Below are 21,919 nucleotides of genomic sequence, written 5' to 3'. Positions count from 1 at the left end.
CAGGAAAGTGGCCACAGGCAACAGTGAATAAACAGACATGACTGTGTTTCAAGTAACATTTTATCGATAGTCACTGAAATTTGAATTTCATATACTTTTCACATGTCATGACACATTGTACTTTTTTTGACTTTCGTTCAATGATTGAAAAATGTCAAAACCAGGGGCACCTGGGTGGCCCCATCGCTTAAGCACTGGACTCTTGATCTCAGCTCAGGTCTTGATCTCGGGATCATGAGTTCAAGCCCTGCGTTGGCCTCCACGATGGGCATGGAGCCTACTTAAAAAAAAAAAGAAAGAAAAGAAAGAAAGAAAGAAACACGTCAAAACCATTCTTAGCTCACAGGTGATACAAAAACAGGCAGCGTGTCAAACTCAGCCTGCCAGTAGTAGTTTGAGCCCTGCTTTGGACTAACTGAGGTGCTTACAATAGTTTCTTCAATGCACCCAGGTCCTGTCTTCTTTCTCACCTGCGTGCACCGCGTCGCTTTCTCTTGTTCAAAAGAGAGACCACCGCATCTTAGAGAAGGGTCTAGAGACATACCGGTCCCAGCAGAGAGTTTCTCCTTGATTTAATAGGAGGACTCAAAAGGGACTCGAAGATAGTGGAACTTTTTCACCTGCTGAGCAAATGTCGTTTCATGCCCCTTCTTCATACGTAAGGCATCTCTCCTGTGCACTCTTGGTGCACCCCACTGCACCCCTGCATTTTGGGAAACACTGGGTTGGCTCAGACCCCTGTGGTGCATTATTTATAGGACATTTACAGGTCAAGATCCATCTGCAGCAGTCCTTCCTGCTTTTTCTTAAGCATCTTTTACATTGGCACAGTTAAATTATAACACCGGCACCTTAACAGGTGCCTCATCCAGAGCCACTGTCCAGTTGGGCACGGGGTCACTGTCCAGTTTGCCATCACTTTTCTTTTTGCCCACCAGCCTTATCTAAGCCTGTTTCCCAGGTGCTTGGGCTCGCCCTCATAATCCTGTGCACCTCCAGCGTGTCTGTGGCTCTTTGGAGAATCCAGCGGGGAATGCCCCAGGCCCCAGAATTCCTCATTCATCCCACCGTGTGGCTCACCACGATGGTAATGATGACCCAGGCTTGCTGGCCTTGCTTCTGGCTGTGGCTTTTTCCGCCCTGGTGGAGGGTGTGGGGCAGAGCGGGGCTCCCTTTCTCCCTCCCCACCTTAAGGGGCCCATCCTGACTCTCCTGTCCAGAGCTTCGCCGTGTTCCTGATCCACACAGAGAGGAAGAAGGGGGTCCGGGCATCCGGGGTGCTGTTTGGATACTGGCTGTTGTGCTTTCCCTTGCCAGCTACCAGTGCCGCCCAGCTGGCCTTGCAAGGGGTAAGTGGAGGCCCAGGAGGACCGATGTGGCAGTTTCAAGCCTTGGGTCCTGTCCTTCCTCGTCCCCTTTCCACACAGGACTTATTGTCTAAACAGAGACACACACCACGGTTGCTTAAACTCCAGCGATGCACAGGTGCACCCATCATCCCATACATTTTTCTCGGACACAGATTCCCACTGCCAGACAGGCGCATGTCACACACTTTACCTGCACCCCCGACACAAACCTGTATGCCCCCTTCGTGCATCTCACAACCACAGACTGAGACACACACACCTGCACACAGCCATCCACGTTTGCCGCCACCCAGTGTATCTGTGCCTTCAAGCTCCCACACGACTCAGGGCCACGTGTCCCACATTCCCACACAGCACATCTATTCACACATCTTCCCCGCCCCCAACCGGGGCACAGGGACATTGCTGGTTCACAACCGCAGGAGCTTCCCGGGTGAAATCTGAAAGTGGCCCCGTACACAGAGGGCAAGGACAGATGAAGGGAGAGGCAGGGTGCTCCAGACGGTACGGGGCAGGGTTAGTAAGCAAGAGGACTTATGAGGCTTGTCCCAGGTGCTGCAAGACAAGTAGGTCTCTGCACCCGCCTTCCAGAACCTTCAAGGTTTATAGAGTCCAGGGTTTCTCAACCCCAGGACACAGTGGGCAAAAAGAGATGGGTGGCGGGAGCCCATTCTTGCATTTTGCGGTGTTGAACAGCATCCCTGGCCTCCGCCTGCTAGATGCCAACTGCACACACACACACACACACCCCCACTTATGGTAACCCAGAGTGTCTACGGACATAGCCAAACATCCCCTGGGGACAGATTTACCTCAGTTGAAAACTGCTCGCGTAGACGGCATGCCCACCCAAGACATCTGATCGGGAGACCCACTGCAACAGGCTGTAGATCATCATTTCTCGAGCTAAAGGGTTGCTCCATCCTGCTCCTGAAGGGAAAAGGCAGAGGAACACCATTCGGTCCTTAGGGACAGATTTTTACAAAGTAATCTTTGTAACTGAGTTTGTAACTGATGGGAAAATTCCACAGGCCATCCACTGATTTGTGAAAAGCGAGGGTCCCAGAGCTGATGGACAAAGAGCAGAAATAATAATATCGTGACCTCACATGCTCTGGAGTCCCAGCCCCGCACCAGGCCCCAGGACAGGCTCTTTACATCATGGCTTCGTTGGGTTCTTGCAAGAAGGCCTTTGTGGTGGATTCTAACAGTCCCGTTTTATGAGGAAACCAAGGCTAAGAATTGTGAATGGCTTCCTTGAGGTCACACAGCCCAGGAGCACAGAGCCCAGGTCCATCTCCCCCACCCGATAGAAACAGTAGTAAAAATAGCAGTATAGAGAAAGTGGGCCATAATGTACTTGGAATATCAAATTATCTACTCTCTGCAAAAAAACAAAAACAGAAGGGTATAGAAATCCAGTAGAGGCATTGCAATTCGAAACTAGGGCTCTTGTTTTAAGCCACAAAAACTCAACTCACACTAGCTTCAGGCAGAAAAATTCCAAAGGAATTTATTAGCTCATAAATGGGGGATCTCCTGGCCTTAGCTGATCCAGGTGTCCAGATGACACCAGATCTCCATTTCTCTGTCTCTTGGCTCTGCCATGTTAGCTTCGCTCCCCAATGGGGTGGCAAGAAGAGCCACCAGTTGCTCCAGACCTATGTTCCGCCAGTGTAGCAAACCGGATGGAGGATCTCCCGATGGTTCTAGCTCTCATTCGCCCAGTGTGGGTCCGGCATCCATTCCTAACGCAATCACAGTAGCCAGGGGACTGGAACATTCTCCTTGATCAGACCTCAGTCACCTGCCCAGCCTGGAATGGAGTCAGTTCTGCATAAACCACATACCTGGGCATGGGAAAACAAATTAAGGGGCTCTGACTGGAGGGGCAAAGGACGTCAAAGCAATCATGGCGTGGCGTGACAGCAAAAGCTCGTGGTTTGGATCAGGTCCTCTGCGTGCCCTTGAGCAAGGTGCTGTCGCTTCTCTGAGCCTCGGTCTCCACATGAGTGAACAGAACAAGGAAACTCCAGCTGGGGTCAGGGTAGGGAGGGACTTGATGAAACAATGCCTATGAAGACTGCTGCTCAGGCTATGGACTTCAGCATTCCAGCCTCAACGGGACTTCTGCTTTCTCTTCCACAGGGCTTCCAGAGCGACCCCTTCTACCACCTCTCGACCCACCTGTGCTTGTCAATGGTGGCAGCCCAGTTTGTGCTGTCCTGCCTTGTCGATCACCCACCCTTCTTCCCTGAAGACCCCCAGCAGTCTGTAAGTTGCCGTGCCTCCAACCCAGTGCCTCCCTTGTCCCTGTTCCACTTCTGGTCTCGGTCTCCCCATGGGACAGAAGGGAAGCTAGGCTAGAGCACAAGCCTTTCATAATGTTTCATTCAGTCTTTCATTCAGCGGAATGAGCATTGTATATCTACCCTATGCCATGGATCGGCCCACTTTTTCTGATCAGGGCAAGATAGACGATATTTTAGGCTTTGTGGGCCATATGGTTTTTCTGACATTCAACTCTGCTGTTGCGGTGCGAGCCTGGCTATGTTCCAATAAAACTTTATTTGCAGAGACAGGCAGTGTGCCAGATCCAGGCCAGGGGGCTGCAGTCTGTCAGCCCATGCTCTGTGCCCCAGCTAGGCGCTGAGGACGTAGCGTGAACAAGCAGATGCAGTCCCCGTCCCCATGCAGCTAACAGCCAAGTCCAGGAACCAGACGTTAACCACATGAATTCTACAAACACGTGCGAAATTACAACTGGGGCCCTGCAGGAGGAATTCATGGCCCACAGAAAGTTGACAACAGGGAGCCCTGAGCTAGCCTGTGAAATCAGGAAAGAATTCTCTGAGGGAGGGATCACTTCAAAAAAGAAAAAAAAGCTCAGCTATGTGAGTAATCAAGTGAAAACTCTGGTAGAGCTTTTTTTGTTCTAGGAGAATGGAAGAAAAAAATCGAAAATTGATAATGAGCCATAATGGTAGGATATGGTGACATAGGCAGTCTTGTGCCCTATTGGTGAAGGGTGTAGGCGCATGGGAATTTTCTGGAAGATCCCAGGACAGATCCCTCTGCATCTTCTCACTGTATTCCCTGAGGGATATTGTCAAGGATGTTAGTGTCTGTGTCATGCATGCTCCTGCTTTGAGAACTTTTTGGTCTCAGTATTAATAACAGTTGTTCCTCTGGGAAACAGTTCTTGGGGATGGTGGCAGCCTTGTGGCATAGTCCCTTTTCGCCTTGCCTGCTAGGAAGCACCAAGCCCACTGGTGTCCACCTCCGACAAGTAGGCGGGGCATGTCAATGAGCACTCTCAGTACCGAGCTCGTGGTCCGTTCATCCTGTCTTCCTGACCTTGGTTCCCTTGCCTTACGTTGGCCATGGAACACGAGATCGAGTCCTCTCTCCACCCCGACTCTCGTCTTTACAGAACCCATGTCCAGAGGCTGAAGCTTCCTTCCCCTCCAGGGTCATGTTCTGGTGGATTTCTGGGTAAGTGAAGTAGCAGGAAAGGGGCTGAAGTGGTGCCCCACCTCCTGCATTTGCTGCCCTCATTTGTCATCCCAGCTTTCCCCCCGAGACACTTCCCCCCAAGCCTATGGAGGTCAGCCAGGCTTTCTTCCTCCCAGCCTTGGTGCTTCTCTGGCAGATTTCAGTGTGCCCGATATCCACATCCCATGCCCATTCCTCCACTGGAGTGAGGTCTGGGTTTGAGTCCTGGCTCTCGCTCTTAGCCGGCCCATATGGCAAACCTTCAGAGTCTCAGTTTGCCCCTCTGGAAAGGGGAACGACTCTACCTTCATTAAATGTAAATTGCTTACTGCTGGTACACAGCAGGTGCTCAACAAAATCGTATCAATTACTTGGCTTCATGCATTCCACCAACAGCTAAGAAGCCGTCGGCCACACTGTGGTCAGATCTTGGTAGCACCTGGATTTGAATCCTCGCCCCACCACTTCTGGGCTGTGTGACCCTGGGCAAGCTACTTAACCTCTCTGCGTCTCAGTCCCTGTGCCTGTAAAATGAGGATAATAATAGCATCTACCGTGCAGGGTGGTGAGGATTAAGTGAAATAAGTCTTGTGAGGCACTTGGCATAGTGTCTGGCCCCTAATGAGTATTGTACAAAGTGGTTGGTAAATACACAAAGAATAGGATGCTCTAGGGGGTGAGGAATGGGTGGGAAGTGCATATAAGTTTGCTAACCAGCTCTAGAGAGGACCTAGCCCTCTGTCTCCCAGACATGGCATTTATGGACCATTCTTCAAGCTTTTTGCCTTATTGGGGTATTATTTTCCTCTCTTTATACTTAAGGTCATTTTTCTGGAAATCAACTCACTTTTTCTACTTTCACAAACTTTTTTGGTTTTTTAATTTTATTTTATTTTAAGATTTTATTTATTTATTTGACAGAGAGAAAGCACAAGTAGGCAGAGTGGCAGGCAGAGGGAGAGGGAGAAGCAGGCTCCCCGCGGAGCAGGGAGCCCGATGTGGGACTCGATCCCAGGACCCCGGGACCATGACCTGAGCCGAAGGCAGATGCTTGACCGACTGAGCCACCCAGGCGCCCCTTCATAAACCTTTTTAAAAGGAAACTTTCTATCACTGCGAAGTTGGACAAATCTATTAAATCACTTGCCATGTAGCTCTCCGGCCCCCAAAATTCCAGTGAAAACCAAGCCATGTTAATAACTTCTAGATCAGCACTAGATTGCCTGGGTTTGCCCTGAGCTAAACAAAAAAAGGAACTGGGAGGGGTGCCTGGGTGGCTCAGTTGGTTAAGTGTCCGACTCTTGACTTTGCCTCAGGTCATGATCTCAGGGCCGTGAGATCAAGCCCTGCGTCGGGCTCTGTCCTGGGCATGGAGCCTGCTTAAGATTCTCTCTCCTTCTCGGTCTGTCCCCCACCTCTCTAAAAAAAAAAAAAAAAGAAAAGAAAGAGGAACTTGGAAAGTCTTAGACGGGGAACTAAGGACCAGCACCAAACAAGACCTTTTCCTTGGTATTATCAGAAAGAACACAGAGACCTGAGAAGCAACACTCCCGCTACAGAAGTCTATAGTAATTAATTTCTTGTCTATGTGTGTTGGTTCGCAAACTGGCCCCCATACCTGGAGGGCAAGGAGAGACTGAAGAAAGAGAAAGGCCATTCCTATTGGCAGGTGGCAGCTTTAATACACAAGGGAACTTATGAGACTTGTCCTGGGTGGCCATAAGACGAGGAGATCTCTGCACCTTCCCCGCCAGAATCTTAGTTTATGCGGAGGGCTCAACAGGGTTCAGTCCCTTCTACCGTCCAGCTGGTCTCGACAACACCTTGCTCTCTCAAGGCTGCTTCCTTACAATGGCAGAGTGGGCAGAACATCCATTCCAAGGACAGGGGGCAGGTGAGGAGACTCCCGTTGCCCCCATCCAGCTTACGGGACAACCAGAGGTCACGTGCCCTCCATGACCTCCTCCATCACTGTGCCACCTCCAATCATCTCACGTACTCGTCTCAAATGTTGGGAAACTCTCATTTTCAAGTGAGAAAACTGAGGTCTAATGATGGGAAGTGACTTGCCCAAGGTCACAGACCTGGTAAGTGGCTTCACTTGACAAACCTTTTGCCCTGTGTCAGGAAGCGAGAATACAGAGGAGAATAAAGGTAAATACTCTTGGTCTCCTTGGAGCTTACCATTCAACGGTAATGGAGAAAGACACTCAATAAATAATCAGACCAAAAAAGTAAATCATAATTGCAGCAAGCATTATAGAGCAAAGCTCGGGGAAGGAGTTTATAATGGGGAAAGCTGAGGGTAGAATTCAGGTGTCCAGCTCCGGACTTCTGACGCCTAGGGAGGTTTACTTCCCTTGCCATGCAGGTCGTCCCTTGTTTAAGTCACTTAATCTCTCTGGGCCTTTTTTTTTTCCCTCATCTGTGAAATGGGTCGGTAGTTATCACGTGAAATTTAATGAGATGGTCTTTGTAAACTGGGAAGTGCCCCACAAATGTTAGGTGGGGTTAGGTTAATTGCTTTCATTTTCCTGAGGGGCCAGCAGAGGTGCAGAGGGGTAAAGTGACTTACTCAGGGTCACATGGCCACCAGGTCAGGACCTTGCAGGGGGAATGGCCTCGGGAGCTTGCCCTGCTGACCTTTCACAGGCTGGTCTGGAGGGGCTACAGGAGGCCACTGAGGCCAGAAGACCTCTGGTCGCTTAGCAGAGAAAACTCCTCAGAAGAACTTGTTTCCCAGTTCGAAAGGGAATGGAAAAGGAACTGCAGTGCGGCCCAGCGGTGAGTGCGTGAAAAATGAGAGCGCGGCCCCATGACTGGTCAGCAAAGTTCATCATCTGGCCCCAAATACAACCCCCGACCCTACTCTGGGCTCCAGTGCCATAGTCCCCTACCTGACAGCCCATCCCACTAAGCAATAACTGACTAGGGTCAAGGGACGTTTCCTCCCAGAGAGCTTTGCAGGCTCTCGAAGGACACAGCGGGTGCTCCTCGGGGCCCCCAGAAGGAAGCTTGAATGGAGGGATGGCAGGCAGGAAACAGGCGGGGGGTGGGGGTGGTGGGGAGTGGGGAGAGGAGGGTTGGGTGGTGGTCCATAACATGCATGCAGCGACTTACTACTTAGCCTGAGGGATTGGTTTCCTGGTCCTCGGTTTTCTCATCCGTTCAATGGGCATGCCATTAGGCCCTGGCTCATAGCTCATGCGGGAGGGGAAAAAAAAAAAAGATCTTGGAAAAGAATTTAGTGAATACCTCAAAAATGGTAAAAGCTCAAACAGTATCCGTTATCCAAAGGATTTCAAGCTCTTTCTAGTCCTGTGCACTCTGCCTCACTCCTGCCCTCTGTGACATCTCTGGAAACTTCTGTGGTCCCCTCTGACTCTGAGGAACCCAGTCTGGGAACCTCTGACCTACAGAAAAGAGCGGTCAACATAGGATTCATTAAACGTGGGTCAAATGCAGTCTTGCCATTGCGTAGTTGATGGCCTTGGACAAATCACGTGACCTTGGTGTTTCAGGGGACAGACAAAAGTGACTTAGCTCTGTGGGAAGAGTCACGGGGCTCTCCTGTATACTCTAGGATTTTGGGTGGTTGTGGTAGATAGCTGAATCCTACAAATTAGAAAAAGGGAGAGAGAGATGTCTATTGGCTCACATAGTTGAGAAGGTAGTCTAGCTTCAGGTGTGGCTGGATCCAGGAACTTGCATAATGTTCAAATTCTTTCTCTCCATCTCTCAGCTCAGCTGATGTCTGGGCCATGGCCCGTCTCATATCCTGCTGGTGTAGCCACTCCTGCAAAATGAGCGTCTCTCCTAGCATCCATATAGAAAATGCTAGGGAAGGCCTCTGATTGGCTGGCTCCAGTCGTGTGCCAATCAGGGACCAATACCATAGCCAGGGTCAGGCCCCCATACTTGGCGGTCCCTTCAGGGCCACAGTAGGGTGATTCTGCAAAAGGGGTAAATGATATGAGCACATCAAAACAGCAACTCATTCTCCAGGCATATCTTGCTGTCCTGCCCCTCCACTCATACAAGATTTTTAAGTGGCAGAATTCACTCAAAAGGACCCTCAAGGTCCTGCACACTCTCTCCCAGCTGTCACTTCCCCTTGGGGCATGAGATCTTGCGGCAGAAACATTCTTCACAACAGTTTAAGAATCCGTAGCAATTGACAGAAAGAAAGGAGGAAGGCATGGCCAGACTGAGATCCAGCTCAGTTATTTTCGGAGCTGATTACACATGGAGAGAACTTTGGTTTTATTTCCAAAGTATTTTGCAATTCTGGGGGGAAGGGAGAGGACGTCATCCTGACAAGTCAGGAACAAGCCACTTGCCGACCAGATGAGGTTCACAGTGGTATGTTTGGTCCACGTGGTGTTTACTGTTGTTTTTTGGGACTTTTTTTTTTTTTAAGGTGCCAACATTTAAAACATTGGAGACTTCATGTAAAAATCTGGAATTCTGGTCTCTTTTAAGGCAGGCTGGCAGGGGATGCCTGGATGGCGCAGTCAGTTAAGCATCCGAATCTTGATTTCGGCTCAGGTCATGATCTCAGGGTGGTGAGATCGAGCCCCGCGTTGGGCTCTGTGCTCAGCGGGGAGTCTGCTTGAGATTCTCTCTCTCCTCTCCCTCTGCCCCTCCTCCGCTTGCACTCGCTCTCTAAAATAAATAAATAAATCTTTAAAAAAATGAAAAAATAAAGGAGACTGGCAGTGCCAAGTCACATCCCTAAATGGAAACAAGGGAGTGGATCTGGGTAACAGCTGCCCCAGTGGACAGGGCACACGCTCTTTGCTTTGCCACAGTCCGCACCCCTCCCTTTTGTTCCCCCAACTTGGACCCTGGCCGCTCACTCACATCCCCTGCCTCTCCCTGTGGTCTTGTGCAAGCCCTGCACTAAAAGGCCTTCGGTCCAGAGACCAAAGACCAGACGCCAATCTAGAGACCTCCCCACGTTGGAACGTGAGACCCGCTGGGAAGGAGGAAGCCGGCAACGGAGCCTGCAGGTTGAACACAGTGATTCAGAATTCTGGGGGGAGCAGCCAGAGCAGAATGGAGCGAAAAAAACCCGCTGGAAAGAGACCTTCATAGTCATCTCCTGGCCCACCCCATTTTACAGATGGAAACACTGAGGCTCAGGAGCGAGGGGACAGAGCAGGCATTTGAATCTCAGGCTCCTGGCTGTCCACCAGACCAGGTTGCCTTCCTTCCTTCCTTCCACACATCTTTACAGCTTTATGCACCGGGCACGCCTGTTAGGCCCTTGGCACCCGTCACACAACTGTTTTTTTCCCAGTCATTTGGCAAGTATTTATTGAGCGCCTACTGCATTCAGGAGCTGAATGTGGGGAAAATACAAGCGAAGTCTACCCAAGACAAATACATAAAGATGAGGGTTGGAGAGGGTGAGCGTGGCTTTGAAGGCAATGAACTAAACGGGCCAATGGGGAGAGGTGGCCAGGTGACAAGAAGGGGACATCTTTTTGGCATTTGAGACCCAAATACCAAAATGTTTGTGGGCGGCAGGCCATGCCCTCCAGAGACGCCAACCAAACAAGAAGCTGGGCCGTGGTCAAAGAGGTGCTCTGTGCTCCATGAATTGAGATCTGGGCTCAAATCCCTGCTCGGTCCTCGATGTGTGACCTCAGGCAGTTGCCACCCGCTCTCAGAGCCTCCGTGTCCTCCTAGGTACAACGGGGAGCCCATGACAGCCACCAGGCAGGGAGGGTAAGAAAAATCGATAAGCTGGTGCAGGTAAAGCGCTGATCCCCGGTCCCAGCTCTGTAAACAGGCACTGAAATTACTGCTAACCCCGGAGGTTGTGGGTGCTGGAAGGAGCCCAGAGAGTGGTACCAGCCCTGTCCTTTCATGCACGAGGACACAGAAGCCCAAAGAGGACAGTCGTCTGCCCCTGGGCTCTCAGCAGCTGAGGACCTGCCCTGCTGGGTCTCCACCACCGCCACCAACCCCCCTCCCCCTCACCGAACCTTTCCCCAGCTTCCACCTGTGGTTTCATCCAGACCGAGAGCACCAGAGCCACAGACATCAGCTGTGATTCTAAACTGGTTCTAGACCAGCTCTAAACCACCTCTGGGCTAGCCAGTTGTGGGAGGGAAAAGGGGCAGCTTCCTCAACTGCTTGCAAGGTGCCTGGGCTCTGGAGGCCCCGAGCGGGGATCAAATCCCAGTGCTTCGGCTTCCCCGCTGCGGGCCCTTGGATTAGTTCCTTTCAAACCTTTATCTCCTCATCTGTGAAACGGGCATAACACCTCGCCTGTCAGCTTCTTCGGAGGACTAAGGCGTGCCTGGCACACAGGAGGTGCTCAGTGCGTGTGCATTCCCATCACCAGCTGTAACGCCTTAGGGCTGCCCACCTGCCTGGCCTCTCCCCTGCCCAGTTGTTTCACAAAGGAGTCCTCTGGGGGACGGAGAAGAACAGGTGAGGGAGCAAAGCTGGATCCACACCCACTCTCCCCCTTGCCAGGAAGACGGCCCTGTAATGCCTGGTCTTGCTGGACGCTCAGCTGCCACCTGTAAGAATATTTAAAATACCACCGATGTGGTGTCTGGTGGGGGCCTGCTTCCTAGACGGCTGTGTCCACGCTCTGTCCTCACTTGGCAGAAGGAGGAAGGCGCTGCCTGGGGCCTGTTTTATCAGGGCACTAATCCCATCCATGAGGGCTCCATCCTTGTGACCTAATCACCTCCCCAAGGCCCCACCTCCAAATACCAGAACACTGGGGGTAAGGTTCCCACAGATGAGTTGGGGGGGCTGGGAATGCAAACCTTCAGTCTGTTGCAATGACCCAGAGCCAATTTCTCCTGTCCCTGAAGGTACACCAAGGCGAGAGCAGCTAAAAGGAAAGGAAGCTGTGGTGTAGAGACCCCAGAGATGGAGCCCTTGCTGAAGCAAGAAGGGAGCCAGAGGGGCCCGCTGCTGAGAGCCATCTGGCAGATGTCCCGCTCCACCTTCCTCCTGGCGACCTTCAGCATTATCATCTGTGATGTCTTCAGGTTCTCTGTCCCCAAGCTCCTCAGGTGGGTCCAGGCCTCGGGGGCTCTGCTGACGCTGGTGGTCCCTTCCTTAGTGGTGTCCTTCCAGAGCTGGGAGTGGGTTGGGGGGGGCATCATCTCTCCTTCTGCCTCTGCCTAGTCCTCCAGAGCTCAGGGCCCTGGAGCATGGGTGAAAAGGCTACTGAGGAAGGGAAAAAAAAAAATAAGAAAGTGACAAACCTCAGGGAGAGAAAATGAATGAACTCTAACCTGACTGTATCAGTTAGTGTTTGCTGTGTAATAAAACAGCCCCAAAGCGTTTTGTTTTATTTTTTATTTTTATTATTTTTTTTCAGATTTTATTTATTTGAGAGAGAGAGAATGAGATAGAGAGAGAGCAGGAGAGCGGGGAGGGTCAGGGGGAGAAGCAGACTCCCCGCTGAGCAGGGAGCCCAATGCGGGACTCAATCCCGGGACTCCGGGATCATGACCTGAGCCGAAGGCGGTCGCTCAACCAACTGAGCCACCCAGGCGCCCTGCGTTTTACAGCCACGTCTCGTGCTCATGATAACGTGGGCCAGCAATTTGGGCTGGGCTCCCCTGGGCCGTTCTTCATTCCTCAGTCGGGTTCACTCATGTGCCAGTGTGGTCAGCTGGGAGGCTGGCTGGGGACTGGCTGGTCTCAGATGGTCTCAGCTGGGACAGTTTGGCTCTGCCCCACATCCTCTTTCACGCTCCATATGCTCTGCTCTGGCTGTTCTTTGCAGGGCCCTTTGGCAGGGCTCGAAGACTGGGACCAAGAGCTGCATTTTCTCTTGACGCCTCAGGCTTGGAGCTGACACCGTCTCGCCTCCACTGGGTTTTCTGGGCTGAAGCTGGTTGTACAACCAGTCCAGATTCAGGGAATGGCATATTTGTTTGCTGCGGCCGCCATAACAAAGGATTATGGGCTGGGCGGCTTAGAAAATACACATTTATCCTCTCAGAGTTCAGGAGGCTGGAAGTCCAATATCAAGACTGATTATATCCGAGGCCTCTCTCTCAGTTTGCTGTGTCCTCACGTGGTTTTTCCTTTGTGCGTGCATGCCCTCTGTATCTCCTTGTGTGTGCACATTTGCTCTTAGAATGACACCAGTTAGTTTGGACTAGGGTCCCACCCTAACAGCCTTATTTTAACTAAATCCCTACCTGAAAGGCCCGGGCTCCAAATACAGGTGCATTCTTTTTTTTTTTTTTTTTTTAATATTTTATTTATTTATTTATTTGAGACAGAGAGAATGAGAGAGAGAGAGAGAGAGTACATGAGAGGGGGGAGGGTCAGAGGGAGAAGCAGACTCTCCGCTGAGCAGGGAGCCCGATGCGGGACTCGATCCAGGGACTCCAGGATCATGACCTGAGCCAAAGGCAGTCGCTTAACCAACTGAGCCACCCAGGCGCCCCAAATACAGGTGCATTCTAAAGTACCAGGGATTAGGACTTAGCACAGGTATCTTGTGGGGACACAATTCAGCCCATGACAGGTGGAGATAAAACGCTCACCCCTTGGTCAAAGGAACAGCAATCAGGTTGAAAATAAGTGCGTGCAGAGGGTGGGAGAAACCATTGCAGCCGTTTTTGGCAAAGCTATCTACCACGCCGTCTGATCCTCCACACCTTGCCAGGCTCAGGCAAAGGCGACAGGCACGCGTGCTTTCTCTCACCACTTGTACCCTCCCTCTCTCAAAAGCCTTTTTCTAGAATTTATGGGCAATCCCACGACCCCGGCCTGGAAGGGGTATCTCCTCGCGGTGCTGATGTTCCTGTCTGCCTCCCTGCAATCGCTGGCGGAGCAGCACTTCATGTACAGGGTCAAGGTGCTGCAGATGAGGCTGCGAACGGCCATCACAGGCCTGGTGTACAGAAAGGTGAGCCTTAGGGGAGAGGGGTGGGTCTTCCCCATCCCCGCAATCTTGTCCCAATTTATATATAAACATTCTAGCCAAGAAGAGTCATATCATATTATCTGTGTCTGAAAATGCACTCATTCATTACTTTACTCATTCCTAGTCGCTCTCACTACACTCTCTCCTCCTTGGTTATTTCCCTAAGACCTTGAGTGACCTGACCCTGGGACCTCTCCAGCTTTTTCACATCACACACCTTCTCTCTTGCTCAACCTACTCCAGCCACAAACATACCAGGCAACCTCCCACCTCAGGGCCTTTGCACTTGCTGTTCCTACTACCTGGACACACTTTCCATTTCTTTTCATGTACCTACCTTCCCCTCGTCCCCCCATGAGGAGAAGGGGCTAATCTTGGGGCTGTGCAGAAACCAGATAGAGGTGGGCTGTCAGCTGTGTTACTAGGCAACACTGCTTATGGTAAAAATGACTCCCGACCTATTGGTAAACTCATTAGGGCTGAAACTTATGTCAGTGGAGTACGAATACCTGGTGGGGAGCCATAGCTTTGGGCTTCTCTTGGTGCAGTGACTCTTATCCCCTCGGGAGCCCTGGAAGTGAAGCCCACAAGACAATCCGCTATAAGAGATATTGGCTCCTGTGGGGTCTGGAGCACCGGAGCCAGGGCGCCTCAGTCCCCATGAGTCTCCTCTCACACCTGCGCTGTTCCCTGGGGGAGAAGCGGAGCAGAGGGAACAGCTTCTAGATGGCTGCATGGGCAGATCCCCAGACGGCCTGCCTGCTGGGTTTCAGACCCACATCTCCCCACCAAGGGCACCCGAGCTCAAGCTTAGGGAGGCCTTCCTCATCTCTGGAGAGGTCAGACCCCGGCTCTTCCTGCCGGCTGCCTCCGCCTTAACCGCATTAACCTTATTTTCTACATCCAATGCTTTGCTATCAGGGGCATTGGCAACCTTGGAGGGACTGTCCCCCGGCCCAGGCCTAGCCAGTTCCTAGAGGTAGTAAATGACTCACTGGGCGCATGCTTTTCACGTGCCAACCAACCAATCCTGAACTTACACTCCCAGTCGCCCCCTTGATGATGCTCTCAACACTCTGGGCCACCACACACCTGCCGTCTTCACCCAAGGGCCAGGTACTAGACCACGAGGGACAGGTCCTGGGTCCCAGAGCCCACAGAGATGATTCAGACGAGCCAATCCTGCTTCCCCTGCTTGGCCCTTCCTTCCTGTGAAAATCACAATAAAGGCCCTGGCCCATAGTCTACCTTGCTAATAGGTAATAATAATAATGATGATAATAATAATAATAACAATAATAAAATAATTGAATAATATTACTGAATAATATTTTAAAGCATTTCTTCCTAACACTCCTCGTAATTGTCATTAAAGAATGAGGTATGGGGCACCTTGGTGGCTCAGTCGGTTAAGCGTCCAACTCCTGATTTTGGCTCAGGTCATGATCTCAGGGTCCTGGGATCAAGTCCTGGGTCGCTCCCTGCTCAATGGGGAGTCTGGTTCTCCCTCTGCCCCTCTCCCGCTCATGCGCAAGCACGCGCACGCGCTCGCTCTCTCTCAAATAAATAAATAAATCTTTAAAAAAAGAGAGAAGAAGAATGAACTATGTAAGTCTTTATTTAATTTTCCTTCCCAACTCAAACTCTGCTCCTGGGAGAACAAGCCACCTGCCTCTGTTGTTCACAGCTATATTCTTAGTACTCAGTTCACGATGAGGTCCACTGTTAGGTACTCAATAAAGATTTGAAGGTTTTTTTTTAAGGTTTTATTTATTTATTTGACAGAGAGAAAAAGAGAGCGCACAAGCAGGGGGAGCGGCAGGCAGAGGGAGAGGGAGAAGCAGGCTCCCCACCGAGCAGGGAGCCGGATGTGGGGCTCGATTCCAGGACCCCGGGATCATGACCTGAGCCGAAGGCAGACGCTTAACCGACTGAACCACCCAGGCGCCCCTGAAGATTTTTTCTTTTTTCTGGAGATTTTCTACTCATTCATTCGGGCCCACTCCTTCACCCCTTTACTTCTTCCCTCACACACTCAGCAGAGAGGATTGCAAATAGAACCTCACATTCAACAGGCTGGCTGGGGTCCACTGTGACCCCAGGGCCGGGGCACATCTGAGGCTGCTAGAGAACCAGGCTGGGGTGTGAGGGGCACATGAAATGCCCACAGGGGTTGGTCTGCCACCCTGTCTAGCTCGTGCCTGGCCTTGGTCATATCCCAGATTCCAAGCTTGGCCTAGCCTTTAATAAGCCCTCCAACTTTGGGCAAGTTGGTCAGCTTCTCTGTGCCTCAGTTTCCTTGGCTATAAAATGGGGTCATTCTGCATTTCACTGATTCTCGTCTCATTTATTTAACCCTTCTGAAACCAAGATGTGTCTCATGTGTTTTAAGTTAATTGCATTGATTATTTTTTCCCCTTAGTGATACAAAAATTGAGCGTTTTATCCATGGCATTGCAGATGGAATGAAATGCGGCGGTCCCTGCTCCATCTGGCTGGGGGATGTGCTCCATCCCAGAAAACGATGACACTCCTTGCTTAGCACAGGGCCTGGGACGTAGGGAGCACTCAGCAAAGGGCCACCATTATGGTCATAAACCATATGGTTTGACGCGTTATGCTATTGACTTATCACTCTAGTGTTCCAGGGATCTCAGAGCATTTCCGTTTTTGTCATCTCTCTGAATTCTCACGACGGCCCCCAGGAGGGCGGCTTAGGAGGTTTACTGGCCCGTTTTACAGATGAGTGCACAGAGACCTGCCTCTGCCAGCAAGGGCAGACCAGCTTTGACCCAGGCCTGCCAGGCTGCCGTGCCCTTGCTCCGTCCGTGCGGCGGGTCCCCCTGCCTTCCTCCACCACAGTCGTCATGTCCTTCCCTCTGACGTAGGTCTCGCTCCTCCCGCCCTGCCCAGGTCCTGGTCCTCTCCAGCGCTTCCAGAGAGGTCAGTGCAGTGGGTGACATGGTCAACCTGGTGTCCGTGGATGTACAGCGACTGATGGAGAGTGTCATCTACCTTAACGGGTCTTGGATAACCGTCATCTGGATGATCATCTGCTTTGTCTATCTCTGGCAGGTATGCCATAGTTCAGTGACCCGTAGGCGGGGGGTATCAGTGGCGTATTGACTGTGAGCGTGGGATACTCCCCAATACCACCCAGTGGTATTTGCTCACTGTACATCATGGTAACTGTACATTATCTCCTCCTACTGTCCCGACCCGACACCGTGGGGCATGGGGCCAGGACCCTGTCTGACTTGCTACCTTGTGTCCAGGGCCCAGCATAGCCTCAAACAGTTCCTGACCAGCAATATATAAATGTTAGATGTGAGGGGTGCCTGGCTGGCTCGGTTGGTTGAGCGTCCGACTTGTGGTTTCGGCTCAGGTCATGATCTCATGGGTCGTGAAATCAAGCCCCACGTCAGGCTCCGTGCTGAGCTGGGAGCCTCAGTGAAGATTCTCTCCTTCTGCCCCTCCCCCCTCTCAAGCATGTGCTCTCTCTCCTTCTTTCTCTCTCTCCAAATAAATAAATAAGTCTTTAAAAATAAATAAATAAATGTTAGATGTTATAGTTAGGAGGAGAGAGGGCAAGGAAAGACAGGAAAATGCAGAGCATATGAGCGCGCAGACCTCCCCCTCCTCCCCCCAGCAAATCGGCAGAAGACACACACACCCATCACTTCCCTGGCCTTTTGGCAGATGGTCCCAACATCAGAGGGTCACCCTGAAATCTGGCTAAGGGGGGAGGATGGACATCGAAGTTGCCACAGTTAGCATTTGTAACATGTTTTCCAAGTGATGTTATTTTTGCCAGAGCGAGTTTCACCTTACCCTCACCCTCCTTGGATTATTTTCCCACCTCTGGCTGGGGGCTGGTGTTTGCGTTCTGGGCACTTCTGCACTTGGCCACTGGGTGGCATGATTGTTGCATAAATGAAACTGGCTTGCTCGGTTGTCAAGGAGATGCCGAACTCGTGTCCTTACAGGCTGAGAGGGGAAACTGAGGGCCATGGTCTGAAGAGGGTTTCTCTAGAAACTGGATGCAGATGACCTTGAGTGGAATTTTAAACAGTCACAACCTCTTAGAAATCATTTACATTTTCCAGATAGAGAAACAAAAGCCAAGAGGGAACATAACTGTCCCAAAGTCATGAAGCTGGTTGGGGGGTAGGGCTGCCAGACAAAACACAGGACGTCCAGTTAAATCCGAATTTCAGAGAAACTGAATAATTTCTTTATTCCCAAATATAGCATGGGATATAATAATTATAATATAAATATAAATAGATATTAAAATATCATAAATATAAATAAATTATATATCTAATCTAATATAAATAATTGTAATTTCCCAAATGTAGCATGGGATATACTTATACTAAGAAGACATTTGCTGTTTCATCTGAAATTCAAATTGAACTAGGTATCCTATGTTGTTGTGAGGTTTGTTTTTTGTTTTTTTTTCCCTGCTAAATCTGGCAACCTTGTCAGGGGTAAAATGAAGCCTAGGGTAATAACTGATTGTATGACATGGGCACTTAGTATAGGTGATGGGCGACGCTTGGTTTCCCTTTCATAGATGAGGACACTGCAGCTTAGGGAGGGTAAGTAACTTGCCCAAGGCCACACCAGTGAGCGCCAGGGTCAGAATTTGAACTCAGACCCTGATTCCGCAGATCCGACTTCACCGTTCTGGCCAGGCATGCACCCTTGCACTATCCTGTCTAGAAGCATGACCTGCTTGAATATAACTCCAGCACGACTGGTGCATTGTTCCCCTCCATGACAGAGAAGGACTCCATCCTCAGCAGGTGTCCACTGACTGCTCTCATCAGCTTCCTGGCATCCCTTGCCTTAGGACCCAAGTCTGACCAAATAAATCCCTTGGGGTTGTGAGCTGCACTCTTGGACATGTCCTGTGGCATCCCACCTGCTCTGTCTCCAGCTTCTAGGACCCTCTGCCCTCACTGCCATCGCTGTCTTCATGAGCCTCCTCCCTCTGAATTTCTTCATCACCAAGAAGAGGAAACAGCATCAGGTGTGCTACTGGGGAGAAGGAGAAGGGCCACGCTGGGCAGCAAGTGGGAAGGGGCAGGTCATGGGACTGGCATTGGTGCAGGTGCAGGGAGGTGAGGAGGGGAGGGGGCACATGGTGGCGTGAGCCTTCCCGTCACTCAGACCTTCACCTTCCACCCAGTACCCCCATCTTGGGTACTTGCTGCACCCCTCCAGCATTCAGGCCACAAGCCAGCTTTGATGCATCCCTTTTTCTCACATGCCACCTATCAACAGATGCATCCAGAGCGTTGCCCCTGTCTCATGCTCCCTGGGTCTCTGCTTCTGCCCTCGTCCCTACCCGGGCCTCTTCACACACCCTCTCAGCTCAGAACCACAATGGCTCCCATCTCCTTCAGAGTCAAAGCCAAGATCCTGAGGTGGCCAGCAGGCCATCTGGGATCTGGCCTCACCTCCTGGCCCTCTGCCCTGGCTCACTCCACTCCCCCACTTCTCTCCCCCTGACCCTCAAGCTCCACTCAGGGCCTTTACTCCTCCAGTTCCCTCTGCCCGGACCACCCACCCCCAAGACGTCCCAGTCTCCCCCACCCCCACCCCTCACTGGCCCCCGATGACCGTAGCGACGTGTCCCTCCCCTTCACACCCAGCTGCTCATCAACCTGGCCTGTGACGTCTGGTTCTGTAGCACTTGTCACTTTGTGCCTGGCTCTTCCAGTTGCTGTCTCTCTTTCTTGCGACTGGAACCTTCACCACAGGAAGAACTAGGCGCTGATGCAATCTCAGCTTCCAGAATGACGCCTGGCACTTAGAAGGAGGGAAGAAGGAAGGGCGGGACGGAGGTCAGGGGCAGGAAGGTCGGTCTCACACACGCTGTTGCTCCGGCCTCCTGTCTGGCCTCCTCTGAGACCTTCTCCACACTGGCCCCTGTGACGATGCCCCTCCTCGGTGAGACACAGGGAGACACGGCCCCAACTCCTCTGCCTGACCGCCAAGTCCCACCACGGTCCAGCCCACCTCCCCCTCCCCCCACCCCCTCCCGGACCACACTGCCTGGCCTCTGGGTCATGCTGTCCCTTCCATCTTCCCCGCCCACCTCATCCGCCCATTCTTGGTGTGCTCAGCACCTCCTCCTCCTCATAGCTCATGCGTCACTCCCTCCTCCAGGAAGCCTTCCGGATGTCACCAGGCCCAGGCTGATTCAGGGCTCTGCCTCTTCCACCCCTTTCCTGGTGTTTGGGAGTGTCCCTCTGTGATGGCGCGTCATCTGTCGCCCACGATGAGGGCAGAAGCATGGGGACAGGAGGGAGGAGGCCCCCTGTGGTCCAGGGGCAAGATGACAGTGATTTCGGCCAGGACGGTGGGGACAGCGATGCTGAGAGGCAGACAGCTTGGGCCCTGGTGTGCTGGAAGAATCAACCGCATCTGCTGAACGTGGGGTGTGATGGTTTTGCAGAAGGAGAATTCTTGACACTTCCTTGACCTCTGCCTTCTTCCCTCTGGTCCTAGGAAGAACACATGGGGCAGAAGGATTCTCGGGCGCGGCTCACCAGCTGCATCATCCGGAATATGAAGACCGTCAAGTCCCATGGCTGGGAGGGAGCCTTTCTAGAAAGAATCCTGCGCATCCGGGGCCAGGAGCTGGGAGCCTTGAGGACCTCCAACCTCCTCTTCTCTGTGTCTCTGGTGTCCTTCCAAGCGTCCACGTTTCTGGTGAGGTCACCCTGGTCTCTCGGTAGAGCACAGACTAAGGGAGGGAGTGCTCGGCGGGGATGAGGTAGGCGGAGCCCACTGCCGCCCCCCAACCCCAGATCCTGGAGCTTTTCTTTGCAGACCACCCCATCCATCAAAATGTACCTCTCCTAGATCCTTCCCTCTGTCACAGATCCTTGCTTTGTGTTGAGTGAGCTAACCACTTAGACCATGCCCCCGAAGTCGGCAGTGGCTAATAAGGTCCGCCTTTCTCCTGTAGAAGGTTCCAGGCGTCTGGGACTGTTGCTGCTTCTGGCACAGGGACGGGGCAACAGGGGCGGGAAGCTGCCGAGGGAGAACCCCACGTCCACATGGACGCTGGCTGTCACACGGGTGCAGCGGCCCCGCACGGGGCACGGGGCCTGTCCCATTCTCCAGTTCATTTCACAAACTGCTGCCCGATCAGCCTTCCTAAAGGCACGGCTCTGACTCTGGTCACACTGTTGCCGACAAACCTGCAGTGACTCACTGCTGCATAAATAAATAAATAATCCAGACTCCTCATAAGATATTCAAGGCTGGTGGCAGGTGGGCCTTAACCAGTATTTCTAGAAGGATTAGACCCCCCCCCACCCCCGGGGGGCCAGGCGGGCATCTGATGTCGCTGACACAACACTCAGAACCACAAGTACCATCACTCAGAACCATGAGAGCTCCGCGGCAGGATCGCTGAGTCACCATCACACCAAGGGACCATCGCATCATCACCAAGGGACACCTAGAACCGAAACATCGCCAACACCAAGAACTGACATCACCCAGTGACAGCCGGAACTGCAGATGCCACCAGTGTCCAGGGCCCTCCCCTCGAGTGCTACTGATGCCCGCAACTCCAGGGTCATCTCCAAGGCGTTCTAGAACCCCAAGTCCCATCCACATCTAGAACGTTCCACATGCTACCAAGATCAAACGCCACGGTGTCCCCGGATGCCTGGGACCAACAGCTGCTGGTCCGAGAACGGGGACTGCACACACAGCTCCCTTCACCAAAACACTCGTATTCTTTAAGAAACACACATCTGCATGAACTAGGAGTGAGATCAGGGGGCTTCGCAGAATTTGGGGTGAGGGGTGGATGGAGGAGACCATTCCAGCTCATCGTCACCGCCCGTGTGCCCCGCCCCAGGTCGCACTGGTTCTGTTTGCTGTCCATACACTCACGGCCGAGGAGAACACCCTGGATGCTGAGAAAGCTTTTGTGACCCTCACGGTCCTCACCATCCTCAACAAGGCTCAGGTTTTCCTGCCGTTCTCCATCAACGCCCTGGTGCAGGTGAGGCAGCGGGGTGGGGGGGCCCCCTGGGGGCAGCCTTGCAGGGGTGTAGCGGGAAGGCCCGACTCCATGCATCCCCACACTGCCCGCAGAGCA

General features: G+C 52.1%; 1 protein-coding gene across 1 annotated transcript in view; it reads left to right on the top strand.

The window, feature by feature from the left end:
• The window catches only part of ABCC6 (ATP binding cassette subfamily C member 6), a 46,913-nt gene that overhangs the window by 2,104 nt on the left and 22,890 nt on the right, over window positions 1-21,919 (top strand). The window contains exons 3-13 of the mRNA XM_028117671.2: window positions 962-1,087; window positions 1,221-1,349; window positions 3,519-3,644; window positions 4,804-4,865; window positions 7,518-7,649; window positions 11,705-11,908; window positions 13,590-13,767; window positions 16,699-16,860; window positions 18,731-18,823; window positions 20,308-20,511; window positions 21,677-21,823. Coding sequence (XP_027973472.2) covers window positions 962-1,087; window positions 1,221-1,349; window positions 3,519-3,644; window positions 4,804-4,865; window positions 7,518-7,649; window positions 11,705-11,908; window positions 13,590-13,767; window positions 16,699-16,860; window positions 18,731-18,823; window positions 20,308-20,511; window positions 21,677-21,823 — 1,563 coding nt within the window. The remainder of the gene's footprint in view (window positions 1-961; window positions 1,088-1,220; window positions 1,350-3,518; window positions 3,645-4,803; window positions 4,866-7,517; window positions 7,650-11,704; window positions 11,909-13,589; window positions 13,768-16,698; window positions 16,861-18,730; window positions 18,824-20,307; window positions 20,512-21,676; window positions 21,824-21,919) is intronic.

This window comes from Eumetopias jubatus, unplaced genomic scaffold, assembly GCF_037043125.1.
Source record: "Eumetopias jubatus isolate StellerSeaLion01/CBP00866 unplaced genomic scaffold, mEumJub1_p1.0 scaffold_12, whole genome shotgun sequence".
Taxonomy (NCBI): Eukaryota; Metazoa; Chordata; class Mammalia; order Carnivora; family Otariidae; genus Eumetopias; species Eumetopias jubatus.
The sequence above is the reverse complement of the archived record's forward strand: the minus strand, read 5'-3'. Positions and strand labels throughout refer to the sequence as shown.